At 31.7% G+C, this 24203-nt stretch overlaps 2 protein-coding genes across 2 annotated transcripts; one reads left to right on the top strand and one right to left on the bottom strand.

The window, feature by feature from the left end:
• Positions 1–11091: 11091 nt before the first annotated feature.
• LOC107616639 (uncharacterized) lies at positions 11092–12564 on the bottom strand. Its single transcript, XM_016318591.3, has one exon. It carries the CDS (start codon positions 12373–12375, stop codon positions 11764–11766), a length of 612 nt encoding a protein of 203 aa, XP_016174077.1. The 5' UTR covers positions 12376–12564; the 3' UTR covers positions 11092–11763.
• Positions 12565–21613: 9049 nt separating this feature from the next.
• LOC107619293 (GATA transcription factor 9) lies at positions 21614–23500 on the top strand. Its single transcript, XM_016321549.3, has 2 exons — positions 21614–22283; positions 22562–23500. The coding sequence occupies exons 1-2, from the start codon at positions 21927–21929 to the stop codon at positions 23339–23341; spliced, it is 1137 nt and encodes a 378-aa protein (XP_016177035.1). The 5' UTR covers positions 21614–21926; the 3' UTR covers positions 23342–23500.
• The last annotated feature ends 703 nt before the right edge of the window (positions 23501–24203 follow it).

Raw genomic sequence — 24203 nt, 5'->3', positions numbered from 1 at the left:
GAGGGCATGTACTCTTGACTCAAAAGAAATATTATTAATCCAATGATATAAAAGTTCATATAATTCCACATAATAAAATAGGGAATATTAATTAGTTGAATAAAACAATTATAAGAAAACATGTACTCTTGACCCTAAGAAAATATTAATAATATAATGTATAAAATATAATCTAAATGCACATAGTAAGAATGGGGTATATTAAATACTTGAATAAAATATTATAAGAAAGCATGTACTCTTAACCTTAAATTAAAGGAGTAATAATAATATAATGATATAAAAGGTCATTTAGATGCACATAATAGAATAGGGTACATTAAACAAGACATAAAAAAAGGCATGTACTCTCAACATTAAAGGGATAATACTAATTTAATGGTATAAAAGGTCATGTAAATGCACATAGTAAAATTAGGATATGTTAAATAATTAAATAAAATATTTTAAAGGGGTATGTACTCTCAACATTAAATGAATAATAATATAATAGCATAAAAGGTCATGTAAATGCACATAGAGAAATATGGGATATATATTAATGGATCAAGAGGGCATGAATGACATAATAGATAATCATGATCAATGTGGATAAAAGATGAGTAAAGGATAATTAATGCCATAAGACACATGAAAGATGGTAGCCATGAAGGAAATAAAATAGAACATACTACATGCCAACATAAAAGTAAGAAAAACATAATTCCCTACTCTTTTTCTAACGCTTCTTTGAGCTTGCCTCCTGTGTTTGCACACAGAATATATTTTTTGTAGAGAGAGAAGGGAGAGGATTAGTATTTGAGATGAGTGATTTTCTACCTATGCACCCCTATTTATATACATTTGGAGATAGGGTGGTTGGGATAATTTTAAATTCAAACGGAGGTGGTTACTAGATTCCTATCCATAAATTCAAAATTCTAAACTCATCTCCTAACTGATTTTCAAATTTCGAATTTAATTTTATTTCTAGAAGAGGTGGTTGTTACATTATAATAACTTCTATAATTAGATTATAAATACAATTAACTTATGTATATATAAAAAATTAACTACTAAATTAATTATTAATATAAAGTATATATTAAAAATAAATTAAATATATATATATATATAGTTGTTAATTTTTTATATGCATATACTATTTGTAGAATTATTTATTCCGATATTCTTGTATAGGTAGCTAATTAATGGTATCCAAACATGACCCTTAATTATAGGTAAGGTTTAATAACTACAAAAATCAAAGACTCAAAACGACAAATATTAAAGCGGTCTAATGATTAAAAGAAAAAAAAAAGGATTGTCAATATGTAGTTATCTAATATTTTTAAAGTTACTCTTAATTTCTCTAGTGTTTTTAAGATATTTTAAGATTTAATCATATATTCTCTTCATAGATAAAGGCTGGCTACTTCAATCTTCATCAACAACTTGTTTGTTAATTGTTATTATCCATTCCATTATTGTTTTAATATGCTTGTGTAACTTATTCTAGAACAATGCAACTTGACATAACATGCCAAACACAATGTATTCCTGAAGTTGAAGTATATCATTTATTTGAATGAAAATGAGTTAAAAGAAAATTAAAATCAAGTTCCGGGCGAGGTATCAAGAATCATCATGTAATAAAACTAACAAACAAACAGAAAGGAAAAGGAAAATTCATGAAAAAGTTATTCATATCCCCAGCCTCAGATATTATAGATCCATTAAAGCAGCTATACTTAAAATAATTTCATATATATCCTGTTAGAATTTTTATTCTAATTGTGGTCCAATTTGTTAATATAGAAATTAGTTTGGGTGGTATTGTAATTATTCATTATTATATTGACAGTTGGTCTGTTCTTTGATGGAAAGAACACGACTGTTCATCATAAACTTTATAAAATTTGGGCCCCCAATTCTGATCACAACAACAACAAAAAAAAATACACCTTGATTCCATCTGGTTCTCTGTGATTCAAGAATTGGAAGTTCCAAATTAAATCAAAGAATTTATTGGCAATGGCTGGAGGTACGTAAATTACTGGTTTTATAAAGAAATCTAACATGTGGTATCAAAGCAAAATTGTCTCTACCTTGCCATTTGAAAATTTTGATTACTGTGCATCATTTTGATAAATTATTTTCAAAAGAAGAATGTGTAGTATGAATTTTGAAATAAGAAAAATCATTGAAAGTTAAAGTTGACGTACCATAAGAAGAGAGAATAATAAATAATATTCTCAGAAAGAATCTTCTAAATTTGTGTCGTAGTTGTTCTTTATAATAGTATAATTTTCCATGATTTCCATAAGTTTTCTTATTCTTAAATTAAAAAAAAAAAAAAAAGAGAGAAGAAGAAAGGGAAGACGGTGGAAGAAAGAAGACAGAATAAACTTGTTTCAATTGATGAATTTTGTTTGTTATATAATATTAAATGCTTTCTACTTTTACGTTGAAGTTGTTGTGTTTCAAAATTTAAATTTTATTATAAAATTTAAATTTTGGTTGGAGTGAGGTTTGAACTTGGATCTTCTAAATATTGGCAAAATAGTTATCCACTAGATCATCTTCACTTTTGATATTAATCATGTTATTGAATTTATTTATTTAATGATTATATTTGCATGCAATATAAATTCTTCCGCTGCATATCATATTGTGATTAATATATGATTTATTGAGGAGTAGCCACAGCATCCTTAATAATAATTATATTTAAAGAAATCACATAAATATTAATATAATATATTTGTAATTGTTGTGAACTATATAATAAACTTACCCACAGGAATTTATTATGTTATTCACATATAATTAGATTGAAATAGAAAATATTTTTTACTTCTTAATTAGCCTACAGGTATTAAGAAGTAGTATTTTATTTTCTAGTTTCAATACTTTAGTTCATATAGTAAATATTATGTGTGTTAAAATCTTTGCCCACAGGTAGATTTTAATGACACTATAATTTATATTTATTTTGATATGACTTGCATTGGCATGTATTATCATATATTATGGATTTTGATGTGCCTATTTAAAGTTGAGTAATGTTAGCATGATTTATTATTTGCAGCAGTAATGATATCTGAAACTGTATCTGAAGTTCATTTGTTAAGTGGTGACAACTATAAAGAATGGAAAGATAAGATTTTCTTTCACTTAGGGTGTGCAGACCTTGACTATGCTCTTCGTAGGGAAGAGCCTCTGACACCTACTGATGCTAGTTCTCAAGCCGAGGTAGCATTATACGAACGGTGGGAGAAATCCAACCGTTTAAGTATGATGTTCATTAAGTCTCGTATTTCAGCTAGTATCCGAGGTTCAATTCCTGATTGTAGGAATGTCAAGGATTATATGAAGGCTATTGATGAACAGTTTGAGTCTTCTAGTAAGGCACTTGCAAGCACCCTAATGGCACAATTGTCATCTATGAGGCTTACCGGCGTAAGAGGTGTGCGTGAACACATCATGAGGTTGAGAGACATTGCAGCACAACTGAAAGCTTTAGAGGTTGAGATCTCTGACTCATTTCTGGTGCATTTTATTCTGAATTCTCTTCCTGTCCAGTACGGACCATTTAAGATTTCTTATAACACACATAAGGAAAAATGGTCCATTAATGAATTACTGGTGATGTGTGTGCAAGAGGAAGGAAGGCTAATTCAGGAACTTGGTAAAAGTGCACTATTAGTGACAAATGAGGGTAGTAAAAGCAAGCTCATAAGAAGAAAGGAAAGGGTATTGTATCCCATCCTATGAAGAAAGAAGGTGCACGGTGTTTCTTTTGTAAAAAGAAAGGACACATGAAGAAGGAGTGCCCAAAATTTAAAGTTTGGCTTGAAAAGAAAGGTACTAACCTTTGTGATCTTATTCCTTCAGTGTGTTTTGAATCTAATTTTGTTGAAATATGTCATGACACTTGGTGGATTGATTCTGGTGCTGAAATTCATATTTCAAATACCATGCAGGGTTTCATAAGGAAAAGAAAACCGATAGGAAGTGAACTGAGCATCTATATGGGCAATCAGATGCGTTCACGTGTGGAAGCTGTTGGAACATTTAGGCTTGTATTAAGTACTGGTTGTATTTTAGATTTAGAAATAACCTTTTATATTCCAGATTTTTCTAAAAATTTGATTTCTTTATCTAAGCTTGTAAAACAAGGATTATGTATAAATTTTTATGATGATTCTGTTGACATTATTAAAAATTCTAATATTATTGGACGTGGTACTTTAATTGGTGATTTATTTAAAGTCCATTTAGCTAATAATGTTCCATCTAGTCTAATGATTATGCATGGTAATGGTATAAATGAAAAATCCTCCATGTTATGGCACCGAAGGTTGGGACACATCTCCATTGAGAGAATAAAGAAATTAGTAAGTGATGGAGTTCTTGAAACTCTAGACTTTACTGATTTTGATACTTGTGTGGATTGCATTAAAGGAAAGCAAACCAAAAGGTCTCAAAAAGGTGCTAAAAGGAGTTCTGACATATTAGAAATAATTCACACTGACATATGTTGTCCTGATATGTCATTAAGTGGTCAGAAATACTTCATCTCCTTTATTGATGATTATTCACGATATATGTATCTCTATATACTTCATAATAAATATGAGGCATTGGACGCTTTTAAAGTTTATAAAGCTGAAGTAGAGAAACAATGCGGAAAGAAAATTAAGATCGTGAGATCAGATAGAGGTGGAGAATTCTATGGGAGATATACTGAAAGTGGACAAGCACCTGGTCCATTTGCAAAGTATCTTCAAGAGCATGGTATTGTGGCACAATACACCATGCCTGGTACACCAGATCAAAATGGTGTAGCTGAAAGAAGAAATAGGACTTTGCTGGATATGGTGAGGAGTATGCTTAGCAACTCCAATCTTCCTTTATCCTTGTGGAGTGAAGCCCTTAAGACAGCTGCGTATATATTAAATAGAGTTCCAACAAAGGCAGTTTCTAAAACGCCATTTGAGCTATGGAAAGGTTGGAAACCTAGTTTGAATCATATACGTATTTGGGGTTGTCCTGCTGAAGTTCGGGTTTATAATCCACAAGAAAGGAAGTTGGACCCAAGGACGATAAGTGCCTATTTTATCGGCTATGCAGAAAAGTCTAAGGGTTACAGATTTTATTGTCCCTCCCATTCAAGTAAAATAGTTGAATCTAGAAATGCAAGGTTTTTAGAGCATGATGTGGAAAGTGGGAGAAATCATCCTCTTAAAGTTGTTGAGAATGATAATGTTTATCAAACCTCTCCATGTACAAGAATGATTGTTCAATACAATGCCCATACAAATAGGGTCAATGTAGAACAACCTATTACTAATGTTCCACATCATGAAGATAATGTTCAAGTAGATCATATGGTGGAGGATCAAACTCTTCATAATAAAAATGTTGTTCAAGAACATATTGCTCAAGAGCAACTTCAAGAAGAGGGAGAACCTGTTATGCCACTACCTTTACAAGAGGTTGATGATGTAACATTAAGAAGATCAACAAGAATAAGAAAGCCTGCAATTTCTAGTGACTATGTAGTGTATCTTGCTGAATCTGACTATGATGTTTGTGATGAAAATGACCCAACGACGTTTTCACAAGCAATGGAAAGTCGTAATTCCAATTTCTGGCTAGATGCTATGAAGGATGAAATGAATTCTATGGCAGATAACCAAGTTTGGGATCTTGTAGAATTGCCTGATGGGAAAAAGGCCATTGGCTGTAAATGGGTATTTAAAACCAAGAAGGATTCATCAGGCAATATTGAGCGCTACAAGGCTCGACTTGTTGCCAAAGGATTTACTCAAAGGGAAGGAGTTGACTACAGGGAAACCTTTTCTCCTGTTTCAAAGAAAGACTCTTTCCGCATCATTATGGCATTGGTAGCACACTTTAACATGGAATTGCATCAAATGGATGTGAAAACGGCCTTCCTTAATGGAGATTTGGAAGAAGAGGTCTATATGAGACAACCCGAAGGGTTTATCTCAAGTGCTGGTAAGGAGTTAGTTTGCAAGCTTAAGAGAGCAATGTATGGTCTTAAGCAGGCTTCCCGACAATGGTATTTGAAGTTTCACAATGTGATTTCTTCATTTGGATTCATTGAAAATATTTCTGATCAATGTATATATCACAAGGTTAGTGGGAGCAAGATCATATTTCTCATCTTATATGTAGATGATATTTTGCTTGCAACAAATGATTTAGGGTTGTTACATGAAGTGAAACAATTTCTCTCTAGACATTTTGATATGAAAGATATGGGTGATGCATCTTATGTCATTGGCATAAAGATTCATAGAGATAAACATAAAGGAATTTTAGGTTTATCTCAAGAAGCCTATATTAATAAAGTTCTTGAGAGGTTTAAAATGCAAAATTGTTCACCAAGTGTTGCACCTATTGTGAAAGGTGACAAATTCTGCTTAGATCAATGTCCCAAAAATGAACTTGAAAAGAAACAGATGCAAAATATTCCTTATGCTTCAGCTGTTGGAAGCCTAATGTATGCTCAGGTCTGTACAAGACCTGACATTACTTTTGCTGTTAGCATGTTAGGAAGATATCAAAGTAATCCAGGAATTATCCATTGGAGAGCTACAAAGAAGGTCTTAAGGTACCTTCAAGGGACCAAGGATTTCATGCTTACATATAGACGAACCGACAATTTGGAAATTGTTGGATACTCAGATTCAGACTTGGCGGGATGTGTTGATTCTAGAAAGTCAACGTCAAGATACATCTTTATGCTTGCTGATGGAGCAGTATCTTGGAAGAGTGCAAAACAATCACTTGTAGCCACTTCTACCATGGAAGCCGAGTTTATTGCTTGTTTTGAGGCTACATCACAAGGTGTTTGGTTAAAGAATTTCATCTCTGAGCTTAAGATTATGGATTGTATCTCTAGGCCATTAAGAATATATTGTGACAATTCAGCTGCTGTATTTATGGCTAAGAATAAGCACATCGATATTAAGTACTTAGCCATTAAAGACCGAGTTAGGTCTAATGAGGTACAGATAGAGCATATTAGTACTAAACAGATGATAGCTGATCCTTTGACAAAAGGCATGCCACCAGGATTGTTTAAGGATCATGTTACTAGTATGGGTTTATGTTCTGTAACGTCACTTATATGACTCATGTTATATTATATGACATATTTGGATATGAAATTCCTATTATTGTTTGTTTCTCATTTGGTCAGTATATATGCGCATACATGATTGAGAATGACAAATAAAATTCAGTGAAGGACCTAGAATAAGCATTGGGCTTATTCCTACATAAATACCACATGAAGAGTTTATTCAGTTAGGAGATATTACATTGTAATACATAGAAGGTAATACTCGATTAATGAGAAACTACCGCTATGATTCGTGTAATTTGTCTTAATTGTTTAAGTATAGTATGTAATTACAAACTATACGTAACAAATGTTGGACCAAGTGGGAGAATGTTAGAATTTTTATTCTAATTGTGGTCCAATTTGTTAATATAGAAATTAGTTTGGGTGGTATTGTAATTATTCATTATTATATTGACAGTTGGTCTGTTCTTTGATGGAAAGAACACGACTGTTCATCATAAACTTTATAAAATTTGGGTCCCCAATTCTGATCACAACAACAACAAAAAAAAATACACCTTGATTCCATCTGGTTCTCTGTGATTCAAGAATTGGAAGTTCCAAATTAAATCAAAGAATTTATTGACAATGGCTGGAGGTACGTAAATTACTGGTTTTATAAAGAAATCTAACATATCCATAATTTGGATTTAATCTATGTTGTTATGGATGCATTATTACTTAATTATATTGCACATAATTTATTCCTTCTTACTAAACGTATATTCTCAGCCTGGAAAGATGTTTGTATCTAGGGATGTTATTTTCCATGCAGATAAATTTTCATCTGCAAAATTTTCAACTCAATGTAATTCTCATAAACAAACTACTAATTTAGATTTTACAACTACTAATTCTCAACACACAACTCTTAATACAGATTCTTCATATGAGAATAATCAACCTATTGCTACTAACAATTAGGGGTTTACATGGCTCGACTCGATCCGAAGATCCGGTTCGAACCCGAACATTTTAGAGGCTAATTTCATGTGATTTCATCGAGTTTAGAGTCGGGTAAGAGTCTTAAAAATAAACCCACTCATTATTTAGGACCGGGTCTGGGTTAAGGCGAATTCGACTTCACCCGATCCATATGCACTTTAAGAAAACTAAAAAGTTATATATGTCTTAAATTAATTCCAATATTATGTTATATTAATTATAAGCTTACTGTTTTATTTTTAATCACACTTGTTGAATTAGAAAATAGATAAAAAAAACATCAAATCAAAATTTATGAACAAATTCAAATTTAAATATGGATATCAATTTCTTGATAACAAGCTTCTTCTTTATAAATAGCTGCATCATAAATAAGTTTTTTTATAAATTATTATTAAAGTTTTAAAGGTTCGGTTTTCACCTTATTTATACTTGGTATAATTGTGACCCAAAAATATTTAAGCTTCATCAGATTTAGAGTTGGGTTAGAATCTAAGAAATAGACCCAATATATATTTAAGATCCGATCTGAGTTAGAACAAGCCCGATTTTACCTGACTCATGTACACTCTACTAATAGTAACACTACTAGTACAGATTTAGTACCATGCACCATCTCATACTGCATCTACTACTATACCAATTTCATCTATTGAGATCACCCTACCCTTTGACTCTCAAAATTTAGATACCATATTAGATTTCAAGAAGAAGAAAAGATGATTGAAAATGAGAATAGTGGCGGCAGAGAAATATAGAGAAAGAATAGAGAGAAAGTTAGATAGTAAAAAAGAAAGAAGTAAAACTAAGAAAAGATTTTTAAACCCAAAACAGGCCGAACGTCCAAATCCAACACGAATAAGACCCAGAAAAGAAAGAACAAAGAAGACATAAATCTAAGTAAAACTGCTAAAAACTAATGAAAAAGGGCCCAAGAATGTACATTGTTGTTTTTTCTTTGGGAAATATCAAAATGCCTAACAGTTAAACAGCCCAGCTCATTTAACTCCATCAAGCTTATGTTAATTGGTGGTATGGTTTCTTTAGTTAGTCCCTTTAATCAAGTGTTAAACAAAATAAATTTTCTGACCAAAACAATAAATAAATAAATAAATTTAAAATAATTATTCTTTGGTACTTTTCAAGATGGAGAGTAAATCATCTTTATATATATATATATATTATCGCATAATAAATTCAGTTTTACATTGTTTAACACATGAAATAAATTCTGTTATATATTTTAGGGATAAGTATTGTTTTGGTCCCTTATGTTGAGGGTCGGAATCGAACCCCTGATGTATATTTTGATTTAAAATCATTCTTAAAGTCGTATTTGAATTTAAAATCGTCCTTTCTAATAAATTTTTTTAATTTATTCCTAAACTACCCCTAAAATAAAAAAATTATAAAATTATAAAAAAAATAAAACGCGTTCGGGAGGGGGGGAAGGGTTTACGAAGGGGGAGAGGGAAGGGGGAAAAGGGGAAGGGGGGAGGGGGGACGGCGCCGGCGGCAAAGAGGGAGGAGGGGAAGTGAAAGAAGCCGGAGAAGAAGCGGGTTCAGGGTGGGGGAAAGGGGGAGGGGACGGCGGCGGAAGGGGAAAGGGGAGAGGGGGCGCGAGGTGGGGGTGGGGTGGGGGTGGGGGGAAGGGGAGAGGAAAGGGGAGAGGGGGAGGAGGACGGCGGCGGCGAAGGGGGAAGGGGGAAGAACGCGGGGTGGGGGTGGGAGGTGGGGGGAAGGGGAGAGGGAGAGGAGGAGGGGGAAGGGAAAAAGGGGGAGAGGGACGGCGAGCCACTGCCGTTGGAGTCCGCCTGCCGCCTCGCCTCGCCGCCTCCGCCTAACTTCTGCCGCCTCACGCCTCGCCGCCTCTGCCTTGCCGCCTCACATCGTCGCCTCCGCCTCGCTTCTGCCGTCTCTGCCTCGCCGCCTCCGCCTCACGTCACCACCTCCGCCTCACCGCCTCACGTCGCCGCCTCCGCCTCGCTTCTGCCACCTCACACCTCGCCGCCTCCGCCTCCGCCTCACGTCTTGCTTCTGCTTTCTTGTTTTCTGTTTCTGTGGTGGTTGTGGTTGTGGTTGTGGTTGTGGTTGGTGGTGCTGGTGGTGGTTGTGGTGTTTGTGGAGGAGGTAATTATGCTGGTAGTGGTGAGGGTATTTTTGTCCAAAAGAATTAAAAGGACGATTTTAATACGAAAAAAAAACGTTAAATATGATTCTAAATCGAAAATTATGTCGGAGATGGGTTCGATTCTGACCCTCAACGTGAGGGACCAAAACAATACTTATCCCTATATTTTATCTAAATATAAAATATTATGTTTGAATTAAATTCTAGATATTAATAAATTATTCATTATTTATATTTTCATGAGACAATTTTGTTGTGTTCTAAAAGTTTACTTTTATCCAAACTTTAATTAATTAAGTGTTAAATTGGTTAAATATATGATTATTTTTTTTATCAAAGATAGAGAGACTCGAACTCACAACCTCTAAGTGAGTATGAGGAGACTATACCATTTGAGTTATGCCAAAAAGTTATAACTCAAATGGTTTAGTCTTCCTATACTCATCTAAGAGGTCGCGGGTTCGAGTATCTTTATCTTTGGTAAAAAAATATATATATAATTATTTTATGTGTTAAAAATGTATAAAATATATGTATACAATAATATTTAAAAGACAATAAAAAATTTATCCAAACATCTTAAAATTATTATATTTAAAAATTATTAACTATTATTTTTATTGTGCAATTTTAAATATAATAAATATATAATTACATATATTATCTATATAAAATTATAAATATTATATTATATAAAATAATTTGAGATATTATCTCTCCAGTATTACCAACATTTATATTACCATCGTACACGAATTAAAGAAGATAATTTATTTTCTAATTTATGTATACTTATACTGTTTTTCCTATAATTTCCTTTTGGGTTAGTGCTAAACTGCCAATAGAGTTTGTTTCTAATTTCTCTCGTCATAGATAATTAACAAAATTTTATTGCATCAATAAATATTACACATCATCATTACATCAAGTACACTTTTATTCCATAATACATGATTATTGGTCACATCTAGGATACATATCTTGACTTTGGAGGAAAAAGACAATAAAATTAAAAACCACTAATAACAAATTAAAAAACAACCAACAACTCTCTTCATAGGAAGAAATATCAAAACTTAAAGATACAAAAAGGAAAAATAAAAGATTCATAAGAAACCTGTAGGACTCAAAGGTTAGAATAGGGAGATATAGACCATCACCTAATAAAAAAAACCTAAGAATCAACTTTGGGGTTTCATGAAGCATATTTTAATCTGCACTAAGAAGAGAAACTATTGGAGACATGTATAAAATATACAAGACTATGTCCCCATATACCTAGCTAGAAAGCTAGTATCAAATTATCAATAATAATTTAATACAGCAAAAAACATTTTATCTTAATTCAAACATAAAGTTTATTCATATTCATGTGAGTAACCATGTTCTTTTATCTTAACTCAAACTTAACTGTACTTATAGTATCATTCAAACACATAAAATTAAAGTAGAAACTCAGCTGCAGTCAACTTCACGTGAAGTTAATAGTAGAGAATCATTAGCTACACGTGAAGTAAACTGAACCTGAATTTTTACCAAAAATTAATTAATGAGCTATTTTGATTTCATTTAACTCTTTTGTGATTGCTGGAATACAACTTGAACTACGAGCAAGCCCTCCTTTATTGATGATCCCTCCTCCTTTCTCTCTAGGGCTAATAGACTTAGCCCTAATTTTTCCATCAAACTTACTCTTCTTCAGCATCTCCTTCATTGCTTCAGCTTGAAACAATACCGGAAATGCCCTTCCAAACTTGTTAAACCTAACACATGCACTCATGTGTGAACTCAAAGCCTCTTCTTTCTTCCCTCCATTTTTCTCCAACTCTTCCTTCACGGCCTCAGAACACAAACCACACACAAACTTCCCTAGGAACTTGTCGCGGACGCGGTCCATGTACTCAAGAGTACACTCCTCACACATGCCACAACACTCACACTTTCCATCTACTTCAACCTCGGATATCGACGAAAGCTGCTTGGTATTGTTATTATTCTTAGAAGAATCGATCATGGCTTCTTTCGCTAGCTCGAAGGAGATGTCCGAGATGGTTCTTTGAAGATTCTCAGATGAAAGCTTTGGTGGCTTTGATAATATGTTGTTGTTGCTCCTAGTAGAGAAAGTGCTACTAGGCAAAGATTCTCCATGTGGTGCCATATATGGTGAAATTAAACTAGCCACTACCACCAACTATGAACCTAATTGAAGGATCAAAATAGGGAATTGGGATATTAGAAAACTTGGTTAATTATGTGGGGTTTGAGGAAAAATTTGTAGTGAAACACTTGGCTTAAACTAAGAGCAAGAACACATTATCTTAATGGAGGAACAACAATGCTATTTATAATAGTTCTAGGTACTAATTAATTAGCTAGGTTCTTGGAATTGAATCTAGAACTTTATAAATTTGTGTGGATGCTACAGAAACTCAATTTAATGCCAACTTTCCAAAGCCGTGAACTTAATTTTACTAGATTTTTCGAGTTTGATTTAATGAGAAAGCAATGGCTCGTGTAATGCAACTTTTTTGTGAGTGAAGTTTGAATTAAATGTATATCTATTATCTAACCTGAAAGGTAAGTGTGCCTTGTTTTTTTCTTTATGTTACCTATAAATATTTCAGTACTATAGTGAGCTTCAATCCACGTTTGTTTGGTAGTTGTATATGACAATCCAAAGAAGAAAAAAGGGTTTTGATGAAAATGACAAATGCAGCACGAGGTTTAACTGCATCATTTCTTTCTTAGCTTTTTCTCGTGCATGCTAGAGCCTAGAGCTAGGTATAACCGCACACTTTTTCTTTTCTTTTCTTTTTTAAAAAAAAATTTTCTTAGTTTTTCATGCGGTGTACATATATATATAATTTAATCATGTGATCTGATCAAGACTCATCATACAAAGAGTAAGTTAAATCTGAACTGTTAAGTGACATAAAACTTTTACAAATCAAGGGAATATATAAAAAATATTAATGTATATATTATATTATTTAGGTTCAATTATTTTGTTGGTTTCTATAATTTTATTAAATTTATTTTTATATATTTTTTAATTAAATTTTTATATTATTTTTATTTTTTTTAATTAGTTTATTTTTATGTTAAAAATATTAAAATTAATATAATATATTTTTTTAAAATATATAGTCAAATATCTAATTAAATTTTTAATTGTGTGGATATATTTAATTTATAGATAAATATTTAATTAATTTTAATATTTTTTATATTAAAAATGATCTAATTATAAAATTAAAAATAATATAAAAATTTAATTAAAAAAATATATAAAAATTTAATTACAAATTTGATAAAACTGTAAAAACTAACATAATAACTAAATTTATTATTTATTTGAGAAATATTATTTATATATTAAAATTAGCCATTAAAATTAACTACTAATGTATTTATGTATAAATACATGTGTAATTTGATTTATTTTCAATGTATATTTATATTTCAGCATATATTTTATATTGGTAGCTAATTTTAATATACACGTAACATAATCCTATTTATTTATTTTTAATTGTTGGGAGGAATACAAGAGTCACGTGTATTCTCTTTAACTACTTGTAAACAGTTGCCATACTATAGAACCTATGTGGATCTTATATCTGAATCCAACTATATTTGATCAAGATAGTTCTACACTAACATAGCACATTTTAACAAATAAATTAAGTGAATAACTATAGTAGTAATATTTAAAGTTTCATACATAATTAATAGGCTAATATCATAAAATTATTCCACGTTAATCTGGGATCATGTAATTGAATTGACTAATGGAAGTTAAAGCTACAATGGAAAAACATCAATAATATAGTTTCCAAATTCATATTCCATATGCATATATAAACAAAAACTAAAGTTGCAAAAAAAAAATATGGAATACAAAATATTACTATAATGATAACTAAATTTAAATATAGTGATGCAATAAACAAGTTTATCTTGCCATACTAAAAGTAATATTTTTTAGATAGCTATTAGAGATGTGGTCCAATACCAAGTAGGCACCGATACAAGTTGTTAGCGGTATTCACATGCTAGCATGGTGAAACCATATACACTACTATTTAAATTTATTCTTTAATTTTGTGGTAAAATTAATCACACGACTAAGAAAAGAAGAAATATGCAATACGGTATAAGCTGAGTTTAATTTGCTCCACATACATAAACAAACTTTTGCTTCTTCACGGGACCTTAAATGAACCATATAGAAAGATGATCCAAAGTCGTTGAAGTTAGTTAATTGACTTAATAAGTAGTGCTACTAATCAATCTCTACAAAAGCTAAGGTCATAAATAATGTTGGATAAATTCAATCATAGTCAGATCGCGATATGAGTGTGTGAGCAACATCAAGCCTATATATAAGTCAATATATGCGATGAGCCGATGAATAGGTTTTTTATTTTTATTTTTATAAGTAAAATTATGGGAAGACATTACTCTTACAATTTTTAATTTTTTGGTGTCTGTTACTCCTACAATTGGAACATTTAAAGTTATTCCCATTTCAAAAGGTGAGTATTTAATATTCTCATGTCGTTAAAAAAAAAAAAAATCTCATGTCAAATGAATAAAGATTGATATATAAAATTAAAATTACTATTAAACCAAGTTGGGTTGGTCTAGTGGTTAGCTTACTAGTTCGCTTAAGCAAGTGTCGGGGATTCGAATCTCGCCTTGTGTTTGCAGCAACTCATTGGCTAGCAGCAAACCTTTAAATGGAGCTTAGTACCGCGACAGATTAGTCTTTGACCTGCCGGATTAGGGGATATAATACTTTTAAGTCCCTGACCCTCACAAAACTTGGACGGATCAGTCCCTGATGGAGGCATTTGGACGGATCAGTTCCTGACGGAGGCATTTGGACGGAAGGACTGATCCGTCCAAGTTTTGTAAAGGTCAGGGACTTAAAAGTATTTTTCAATGGTTAGGGACGAAAATGTCTGCGGAACAAAAAGTCAGGACCTATTTGTCATTTTCTCCTTTTTTTTAATTTTTGGACAGTGTTTGTTTTTTCTTTCCTTTTTCGGATACTGGGTTTTTTTTTTTTTTGTATGCTTCGGACACTAGAGCCCATTTTGGTGGTTACTTTGTGGAAATGGCATCAAGCAATAACAACGGAAGTCCAAAATTTAAATGGTCAACTCTAAGGGTTTTTTTTGGGCCAACATACTATGGGCTTTGATATAGTGAATTGTCAACCATGAATTCCTACTAAAATGACCAAAAACTAAGATATCCATTACTATATAACAAAAAAAAGGGGTGTATTCAGGGCTGCTTATAATAATATGTAGTAAATATTAAAGTATTGATTCCTTTGCATATTTAAGATAATGTGTTGGATCCTCTTCGGTGTGGGCCGGGCTGCCCGGTTCTCACCATGTCCAAAAAAAAAAAGATAATGTGTTGATAAGATTTAGTGATTTACTACCATTTTTATTTTTTAATTGCATTAGATTTTAGAGGGAGAAAAATGGAATATTCAATTCATACTCTTTTCTTATATAGAGAAATAGTTTTTTTTCCCTCTTTTGATATCATGTTGCTTCTTGCAAATTGAAAGATGCTTGCACATAATATATTGTGTGCGGTGCACGTGGTTCCATGTTAGCAATAAGACATGGTTGAGGAGTACGCACGTGTGGGGGAGGAAGCACCAAAGGAAATTGATCAAGCATAATTATTATTTATTTTAAAAAAAAATGAAAAATAAAAAACCCTTCAAATTGAAAATTGAGTTATATATTATTATCCCATTGGAACAAAAAATAAACAAGCTTCATTGAGAAGACTCACTCATCATCTTCATACCTACACTCACATGATAGCTGACACACTCTCTCTTTCTCGCGTGCTCACTGCAATCTCACTAATTTTCTAATTAAGTGGGAAAATAAAAAATAAAAAATAAAAATACTCCCCAATATAGATAAAAGCTTATAATATATATTATATGTTATTATTTACATTTGTTGCCTTATTTTTCACTGAAATGTGCAATGAGTGAACACACTAACAATCTATAAGACATTTTGTGTTCAACTTTTATATATGAAAAAGATTAAGAGAGTTTTGCATGTGATGATAGTGTAATCTAGTTCAAACAAAATTAAATTGAGTGAGTTTAATTTTAAAATTATTGGCTTCTAAGAGATTGGACGATGTCTAGAGTTTATATTAAAATCGATGGATCTAACTAATTTTAAAATTTATATAAGATAAGACAATTTTTTTTTCAAAGACTGGCAAAATTATCAATGTTTGACAAGGGAAAAGAACAACTACACAATAATTAATGCACTAAATTTTTCGTTATTTATTTATTTATTTATTTTGGATTTTTTTAGAATAATAGCTGAAATCAATCTCTAGCGAATTTTTAGTCGAACACTATTTTACTAACATATTTTAGTTACTAAAATTAGTCTTCAATTTTTTCTCTTTGTTAAATAAATCAATTCTTGCGCCAATTTTTTTATTAGAGACTAATAAACTTTGTCAAATCTATATGGATTGATATTTAAAAATAATTTGAAAACTATTAAAAGGTTTTAAAATTTTCATATGAGCTCCTTATCCCATAATAATATAAGGATTTGACATAAGCATTATATATTTAATGAAATAAAAAAAAAATTAGAGGCTGATTTAAATTTAGATAGAAGTTGAAATTGTTGAAAATTAAAATATTTGAATTAAAATTTGGTAAATCATTTGAAATTTGGGATATATTTGGGGAATGTTTGGCCAATATTTTTCATTAAAAAATAGAAAATTAATTTATATTATTTCAAATGTAACATAAAATATTAGTTATCTTTTTTTTGTCCACGACATGTTAAGGACTAATTCACTGATAATTTGAGCTTTATTTAATAATCTGTTGTTTGTTAATGGGTTACTACATACACAAGATAAAATTTAAACTCCTTATATTTAGTTAAACGGACGAATGAACGAACCATTCGACCAATTCAAGTTAATTTATTTTATTTTTTTTCTTTTAAAGTGCACTAGAAGTTTGAATAAAAATATGACAGTAATAATGGGGTAAGGAAACCTTATCCAGTAGTTACTGAGGCTTCTTCTTTAACCTGGGGATCGGAGTCCGGCCCATCTGACTCAATCCTTGTTTTATCTTATCGAATAATTTAAATTTAAATAAAATAAAATAAATAAAATAAAGCTATATGCTTGCTCTACCTCCAGCACCCACATGATTTTTCATCAATATGTTTTTGAATTTATACAAGTCGGTACACAATATGTTCTTAGTAAATAAAATATCAATAAACTTCCCTTTGCTAAAAATCAACCTTTTCTAATCACATGACCTATAATCCAATTATCACCAATAATCGAAATCTTTTCTATTCAAATTGTATTATAATAATGTGTTAATAGTTATTAACGTGTCTATATATTATTTTACTCTTTTTTATAATTTTATAAATTAAATATAGTTGTTACAATAAAATTAAATTGAATTAAGATAATAAACATATTATACTAAAAATAAAATGTTATAATGAGTTTAAAATTAATACATTTTTTTGTAAGTTATATATAAAATTCGTCGAGGCACATCTTTTTTATTGCTTTATATAATATAATAAATATAAAAAAATTATGATTTAATAGTTAAAAAATTTATAAAAGATATAAGTTAAAAGAACTAAATTTAATTCTTCACAAAAATATTTTGAAAAAGACCAAAAAAATACGAAAGATCAAAATTCAAATTAAATTATTCCAGTACATTTTACATATGGACAATTGGATATACATATAGTGTAGCTAGGCACCCGTTTGATTATGGGGTGTCACATTTACTTCTCAAAATCAAACATATTTTAGAGGCATAAACCTTATCATCATCATATAGTTTATATATCCAGAAGACGAGGAGATTCTTTGAAAAGTTAACAAATGTTATTTAATCCAATGTAACAATGTTACCTAACAAGAGTAAGTTGAGTACATGTATGTGATTAGAGGGAGAAAAAAAAAAGAAACCCTAAACACTACATGCATCTTAATTTAATCCAAAATCTTAAAATACAAGATATTCACTTAATTTAAACTTATAAAATCATCTAGCCGTTTTCGACTATCAACTTTATATAAAGACAATTGCATATGAGTTTTTGCTCTAAAATAACGTTCATATTATAGTAGCTAGAATCTCAATTTAACTCTTAAAATATTTTGATATTACGATTTTAAATGAGTTAATCGATTTTACGAAATTTGTACTAAATTTGACGATTTTACAATTTAAATCTTTGTTAAAATTTTACGTTTTACGTACTTAATTTATTTTTTTGATTTTACTTAAAATCTCGATTTTTCCTACCTTAGTTCATGCTTAAAATTGTAAGAAATTATATTTTATTTCACCCCATATAAAGTAAAGTGTTAGACTTGGACACAGTTTTCCTTCTTGAAAAGTGCTAGGTAAATAATGAATATTTTGAACAACATGAACAACCACCAATTAAATAAAAATACACTACACCCTAATTTAATGCTACTAATTAAATTTATTCTTTTAACTTTATTAATTCATATTGTTTACACATTGTTCAAAAATATTGTTAGTTGCCTATACTTTTCCTTTCCAATATAATTAAACGGTGTAGAGCATATGGTTATTACCAAACCTAAGAAAGGCTAGGAAATGTTGCAGTTAAAAGGAACAAAATTAAGAACGGTATAGATTATAGAATAATGGTGACTTGGTAGCAGGTGAAATTAAAGTTAAAAATGATGGTAAGTAGCCACGTGGATGGGGTGATGGCCAATGAATGGATTAAGTTGAGCTGTAAGCATCGTGCTAAAACGTGAGTTAGGGAATATAATAAGGGGTCATGATAGGGCAACAAACGGGGGTAGAAAAAGTACAATTAATTCAACTAAACTAATGTAATAATTCAGAATATAAGACCTTAATTAATAGATTTTGCACGGCTTTCCAAGTAATAATATTATTAGGAGCAGAGGAATCCGGCTGTAAACTTGGACACTATTGGAGGAGTCACAGCGACAAAACCTGCTAAGAGATCGATTCTTTAGGGTTTGAATTTCTTGAACATTTAATTCCACAAATCATTCTTAATTATGCCATTAATTGTCCAATAATTCATACTCTCTTCTTTGGTGTTAGTCTCTTTAAGGTTTTATAACGATTTGAGTAAAATTTTAACTTTGTTTATTCTATGGAGAATAAGCAGTTGAAATCATAATTCAATGGTTAATTAAGTCATTTACATTTTATTTGAAATTTTGAATCTAAAATTAAATGTTGGATTTTTATTCATCATTCTTTTACCATCTTCGGTAATATGAATGTTCGGAATAAAATCACCATATAAATTTTAGAATAGTAAATTTGTCTTTAATTTTAGCATAAAGAAGAAGAGATATTTATGTAAAATTCATACATATACACAAGGACTATATGTTAATCAATGTTTTCAACAAGTAATGAACCAAAAAAAAAAGAATTTGTCCAATAAAAGAAAAAAAAGTAAATTTCTTTTGTGTCAATAACCAAAATTTGTTAGTTGTTTAAGAATAATGAAGTTAATTTGAATTTAATCCTTTTAAGTATATATTATTTTGACTTTTTACTATTCAGTTTATTAAAAATTATTATTTAATAATAAACTTTTAAATAAAATTCAGATATACAACAGATTAATCTTTAATCTATTGAATTTGAGGATACTGTAAACAGAACCAAAAAAGAAAATCACACCATACATACCCACAAGACTAAAAATTAAACCATTGATTAAATTCTACTAATTGTGGTGAATTTTGTTGATTATTCTACAATGGAGTGCATGTATGTGTGTATGTGTCTTAAACTGAAATGTTAAGGAAAGTGAGCAGAGTGTGTCTGTGGCCATAGCTGTTTTCTTTCTAAGTGACAGCCCACCATTGTGTGCAATGCTTAAAACACTTTGATTCCTGTTCACACCACATGATCATTATTCATTGCATCAACTAATCCCTCTTCTTTTTCTTTTTAATTTTTCTCTCATATAAAACTTCAATATATAACAGAATTAACACTTTTTTTTTCTCCCAACGTTACCAATTCATGAAAGATACAAAGAATCTTCAACAAAAGTAATCAAAACACACTAGTGTCAGTGGATGGTGCTACTATATGCTCCTTTAATTCAGAGTTTTAACACTTTATAATAGGTTTAACTAAACCTCTAAACCTCAATCTTCTTTTAATTATAAGTTGATAGTTTCTATATACAAAGCAGTCAATAATTGATGTGCCAGAAATATGATATTAGTTAAAAATAATAATAATAAAAAGAAGTGATGCACTCATCACAAGGGCACTTGCAGATTTTTTTTATTTTTTATTTTTTATTTTTTTCTAAATGGCATGCAACACATTTTCTTTCTAAAATTATATGAATTAGTACTTATTGTATAGGTGAACATCAATTGGTATTTACTATCTATATTTTGAGAGGTTGGTGGAATGGTTATCCATTAATCAAAGGGAACTGTAACTTATTGATTGTCATGGTTGTGTTCACCACAATTGCCAACTCCTTCAATTCAAGGAAAAAATGAAACAAATAAACAATAAGAATAACATTATTCGCCCCCCCCCCCCCCCCAATTTTCTTCATATTAATTATGATTTTTTGAAATTGTATGTCTTCCAATTTAGAAAAAAATTAAGACTTTGTATTTATGTATTTATATTTCTAATCATAAGTGTTTGACTCTTTAAGTATTTTAATAGTATTTATTATGTAATTTTTCTCAATCTTATTATTTCATTTGTTGTATTATAATATATTTCTTTTTATTTTGAAAAAATAATGTAACTGAATAAATACAACTCATTAAAGATCATTTAATAAGTCAAAAGGCAATTCAATTTTACGTAATTACTAGCTTTGACAAATATTAAAACTATTGATTTATTTTCACATTTTTTTAAAAAAAATCACTGAATTATTTTAAAAAAATATATAACAATTTGCTTAAAATCAATACATAAATAATTTATATAACATACTCATCATGTAATTTGGATGAAATAAAAAATTTATCTCATTGGGTTTTTAAAGTTTACCCAATACAAACTATTTTTCCTAAATAACACCTATAGTGAAATGAAAGAGGGGAAAAAAATCACTATTAAGGGAAAGTAAAAGAGAAGAAACAAGTGAAAAAAGGAAAAGAAAAGAAGGAAAAGCTTTCATGGCAGGAACAGAAGGAAAGGAAAATCTGAGAATTGTTTCCAAATAAAGGAAAGGAGAGAAAGAAAAAATAAAATGAAAGTGGGCTTAAACGACTTTACAGAACTTGCAAGTCACTTCCCTATTATTATATTGACACACCCATATGTATCTGTGTGCATTACAATTAAAAAAAGAAGCTCCAATGTTTCATTATTTACAATTTCTGCCACTCCCCTTTACTCCTCAAAACCCCCTCACCCTCACTCACTCCTTTCTCTCAGACACTTCCCCTCAAACCCCTCTCTTCCCAAAACGGTGCGTTCCGTTGCGTTTTACGTTCACACAAAAAAACACACACACTCTCTCTCTCCCTCTCTCTCTCTCTCACTTTCTCTCTCTAAAACTACAACGCCGTAGCATTGTTAGAGAGTCAGTGCATTTATTAAATAACTGAAAAATGGAAGTGCCGGAATACTTCGTCGGTGGCTATTATGGCACCGGAGGAGACCAATTCTCAACGGAGAAGCGGCACGGCGTCGGCGGTGGTGACCAGAAGCACGGTGGCTATGGCGGCGGTGGTGAGCCGTTTGCCATTGACGACCTACTTGATTTCTCCAACGCCGACGCCATCATGTCCGACGGATTCTTTGAAAATGTCGCCGGAAACTCCTCCACCGACTCGTCCAACGTCACCGCGGTTGACAGCTGTAACTCCTCCGTCTCCGGTGGCGACAACCATTTCCCTGCCGGCATTGTCCCTCGTGCATTCTCCTCCGGCGATCCACAATTCTCCGGCGGTGAACTCTGCGTTCCGGTAATTCTCTCTAGGCCGCATTTACAGACCTCGATATCGTAAATATTAAACCAAGACATTACGATAATCTTGAACTCAATTGTTGAGATAATTCGAGAAGTACGATTTAACATACAGGGCTCATTATCATGAAAATTAAACTAAATATTTACGATATATATTTGTTATAATTCGAAAATTCATGAAAATGAAACTCAAACTTGCATGAAAATTACGATGATAATTTTGAATTTAATTTGATAAGTCAGTGTTCTAACCGTATATTTTTGTTTTAACAGTATGATGACATGGCGGAACTGGAGTGGCTCTCGAACTTCGTGGAGGACTCGTTCTCCACCGAAGAAGATCTGAAAACGCTGCAGCTTCTCTCCGGCGGTGGCGCCGCTGCCATCAACGGCAGAAAACCTCAGACGCCGGAGTCATCATCTTCCTCGGAAAACGCGCTCCATCCTCCATTTGACACCGCGCGAAACGCACCGTTTCTTCTTCATCAGGAGACGCCGCTTCCAGGCAAAGCTCGCAGCAAGCGCTCACGCGCGGCGCCGGGGGATTGGTCCACGCGCTTGCTTCACCTCTCGACTCCTCCGCCGCCGAAACTCCAGACGTCTGCGATGGAGCATAAGCCTCCGACACCGAAAGTGGCGGCACCGACGATGACGAAGAGGAGGGAGGCGAATGCGGAGTGTTTGGGGAGAAAGTGTCTACACTGCGGCGCAGATAAGACGCCACAGTGGCGAACAGGGCCCATGGGCCCAAAGACTCTGTGCAACGCTTGCGGTGTGAGGTTTAAGTCGGGCCGACTTGTGCCTGAGTACAGGCCCGCGGCGAGCCCAACATTCGTTTCAACGAAGCACTCGAATTCTCATAGGAAGGTTCTGGAACTGAGGAGGCAGAAGGATATGCAGCGGCAGCAACAGCAGCAGCAGCAACTGATGAGTCAAACTTCCATTTTTGGTGTATCCAACGGTGGAGATGAGTTCTTAATCCATCATCATCATCATCATCCCCATCATCATCAACAACACCATTGTGGCCCTGATTTTAGGCATGTTATCTAGTGCGTGCGGGTCTAGCTTAATTTAGGGTGGAGAAGAGAGAGGTCTAAACTTAATTAACATCACACCACAGCACTTCCTTTTTTTTAAAGAAGTTTTTTTCAAATATCTTTTGGCTCTGAAAATTTTGTCTTATAAATTTTAATTTGTAGCTTTGCTTCCTTTTTTTTCTTTTCTTAATGTTGCTTTTTATGGCAGAAAGTGAGAAAAGAAGGAAAAGACGAAAAAAAGAAAAAAAAATTGTAGAATTAAGGGGAGAAAGAAAAAGAAGAAGGGAAAATTAGGGAAGAGAGAGCTTCTTCATTCGAGTTGTAGAATCAATTATCTGCCTCTTCATTGTTCCATTGCCGAATTTGGCAAATTGAGTATCAAAAGTTTTTATCTTTTGTTAATTGGAAATGACTAAATGAGGATTAATTAAAGTTCAAGAGTGAGGTAATTATGAAGATTTACGTTTTACTAAAAAAAAAAAGAAAGAAAAGAAAAAATTAACCAGACCAAGAAATTAAAATGCTTGATCACTTTTCTAAAATGCTAGTGTATCTATGGGTCAATGAATAAAGCATAGAACCCAGATTGCCTAAATAGCTAGGGATATGATTTTTGGGCGATATTCATTTATTTTGTAATAGTAAGTAGTAATAAATTGGCCGAAATCGATGGTTGCTTGATTCATATGCTAATTTGGTCAATATGTAATGATGAAACAATGTGCTGATATTTTTTGCCTTATCATAAAAGGTGGGTTACGTTACTCTTGATACCATTGTAATTTTTCTTCTCTTTGCAAGGAGGGAATAATTAAGAATAATATCATCATCATCATCATGATGTGCGTATTTTTATCTAGCAAAGATATTGATTT

The sequence above is a fragment of the Arachis ipaensis genome, chromosome B9 (genome assembly GCF_059453495.1).
Source record: "Arachis ipaensis isolate K30076 ecotype BB chromosome B9, ASM5945349v1, whole genome shotgun sequence".
Classification (NCBI taxonomy): domain Eukaryota; kingdom Viridiplantae; phylum Streptophyta; class Magnoliopsida; order Fabales; family Fabaceae; genus Arachis; species Arachis ipaensis.
This window is presented reverse-complemented; position numbering and strand designations above follow the sequence as displayed.

Bases quoted from the DNA above. Each gene is read 5' to 3' on its own strand.
- LOC107616639 (XM_016318591.3), bottom strand. From the start codon at position 12,375: ATGGCACCACATGGAGAATCTTTGCCTAGTAGCACTTTCTCTACTAGG.
- LOC107619293 (XM_016321549.3), top strand. From the start codon at position 21,927: ATGGAAGTGCCGGAATACTTCGTCGGTGGCTATTATGGCACCGGAGGA. The intron at 22,284-22,561 runs GTAATTCTCTCT...TTGTTTTAACAG, and splicing joins GCGGTGAACTCTGCGTTCCG to TATGATGACATGGCGGAACT.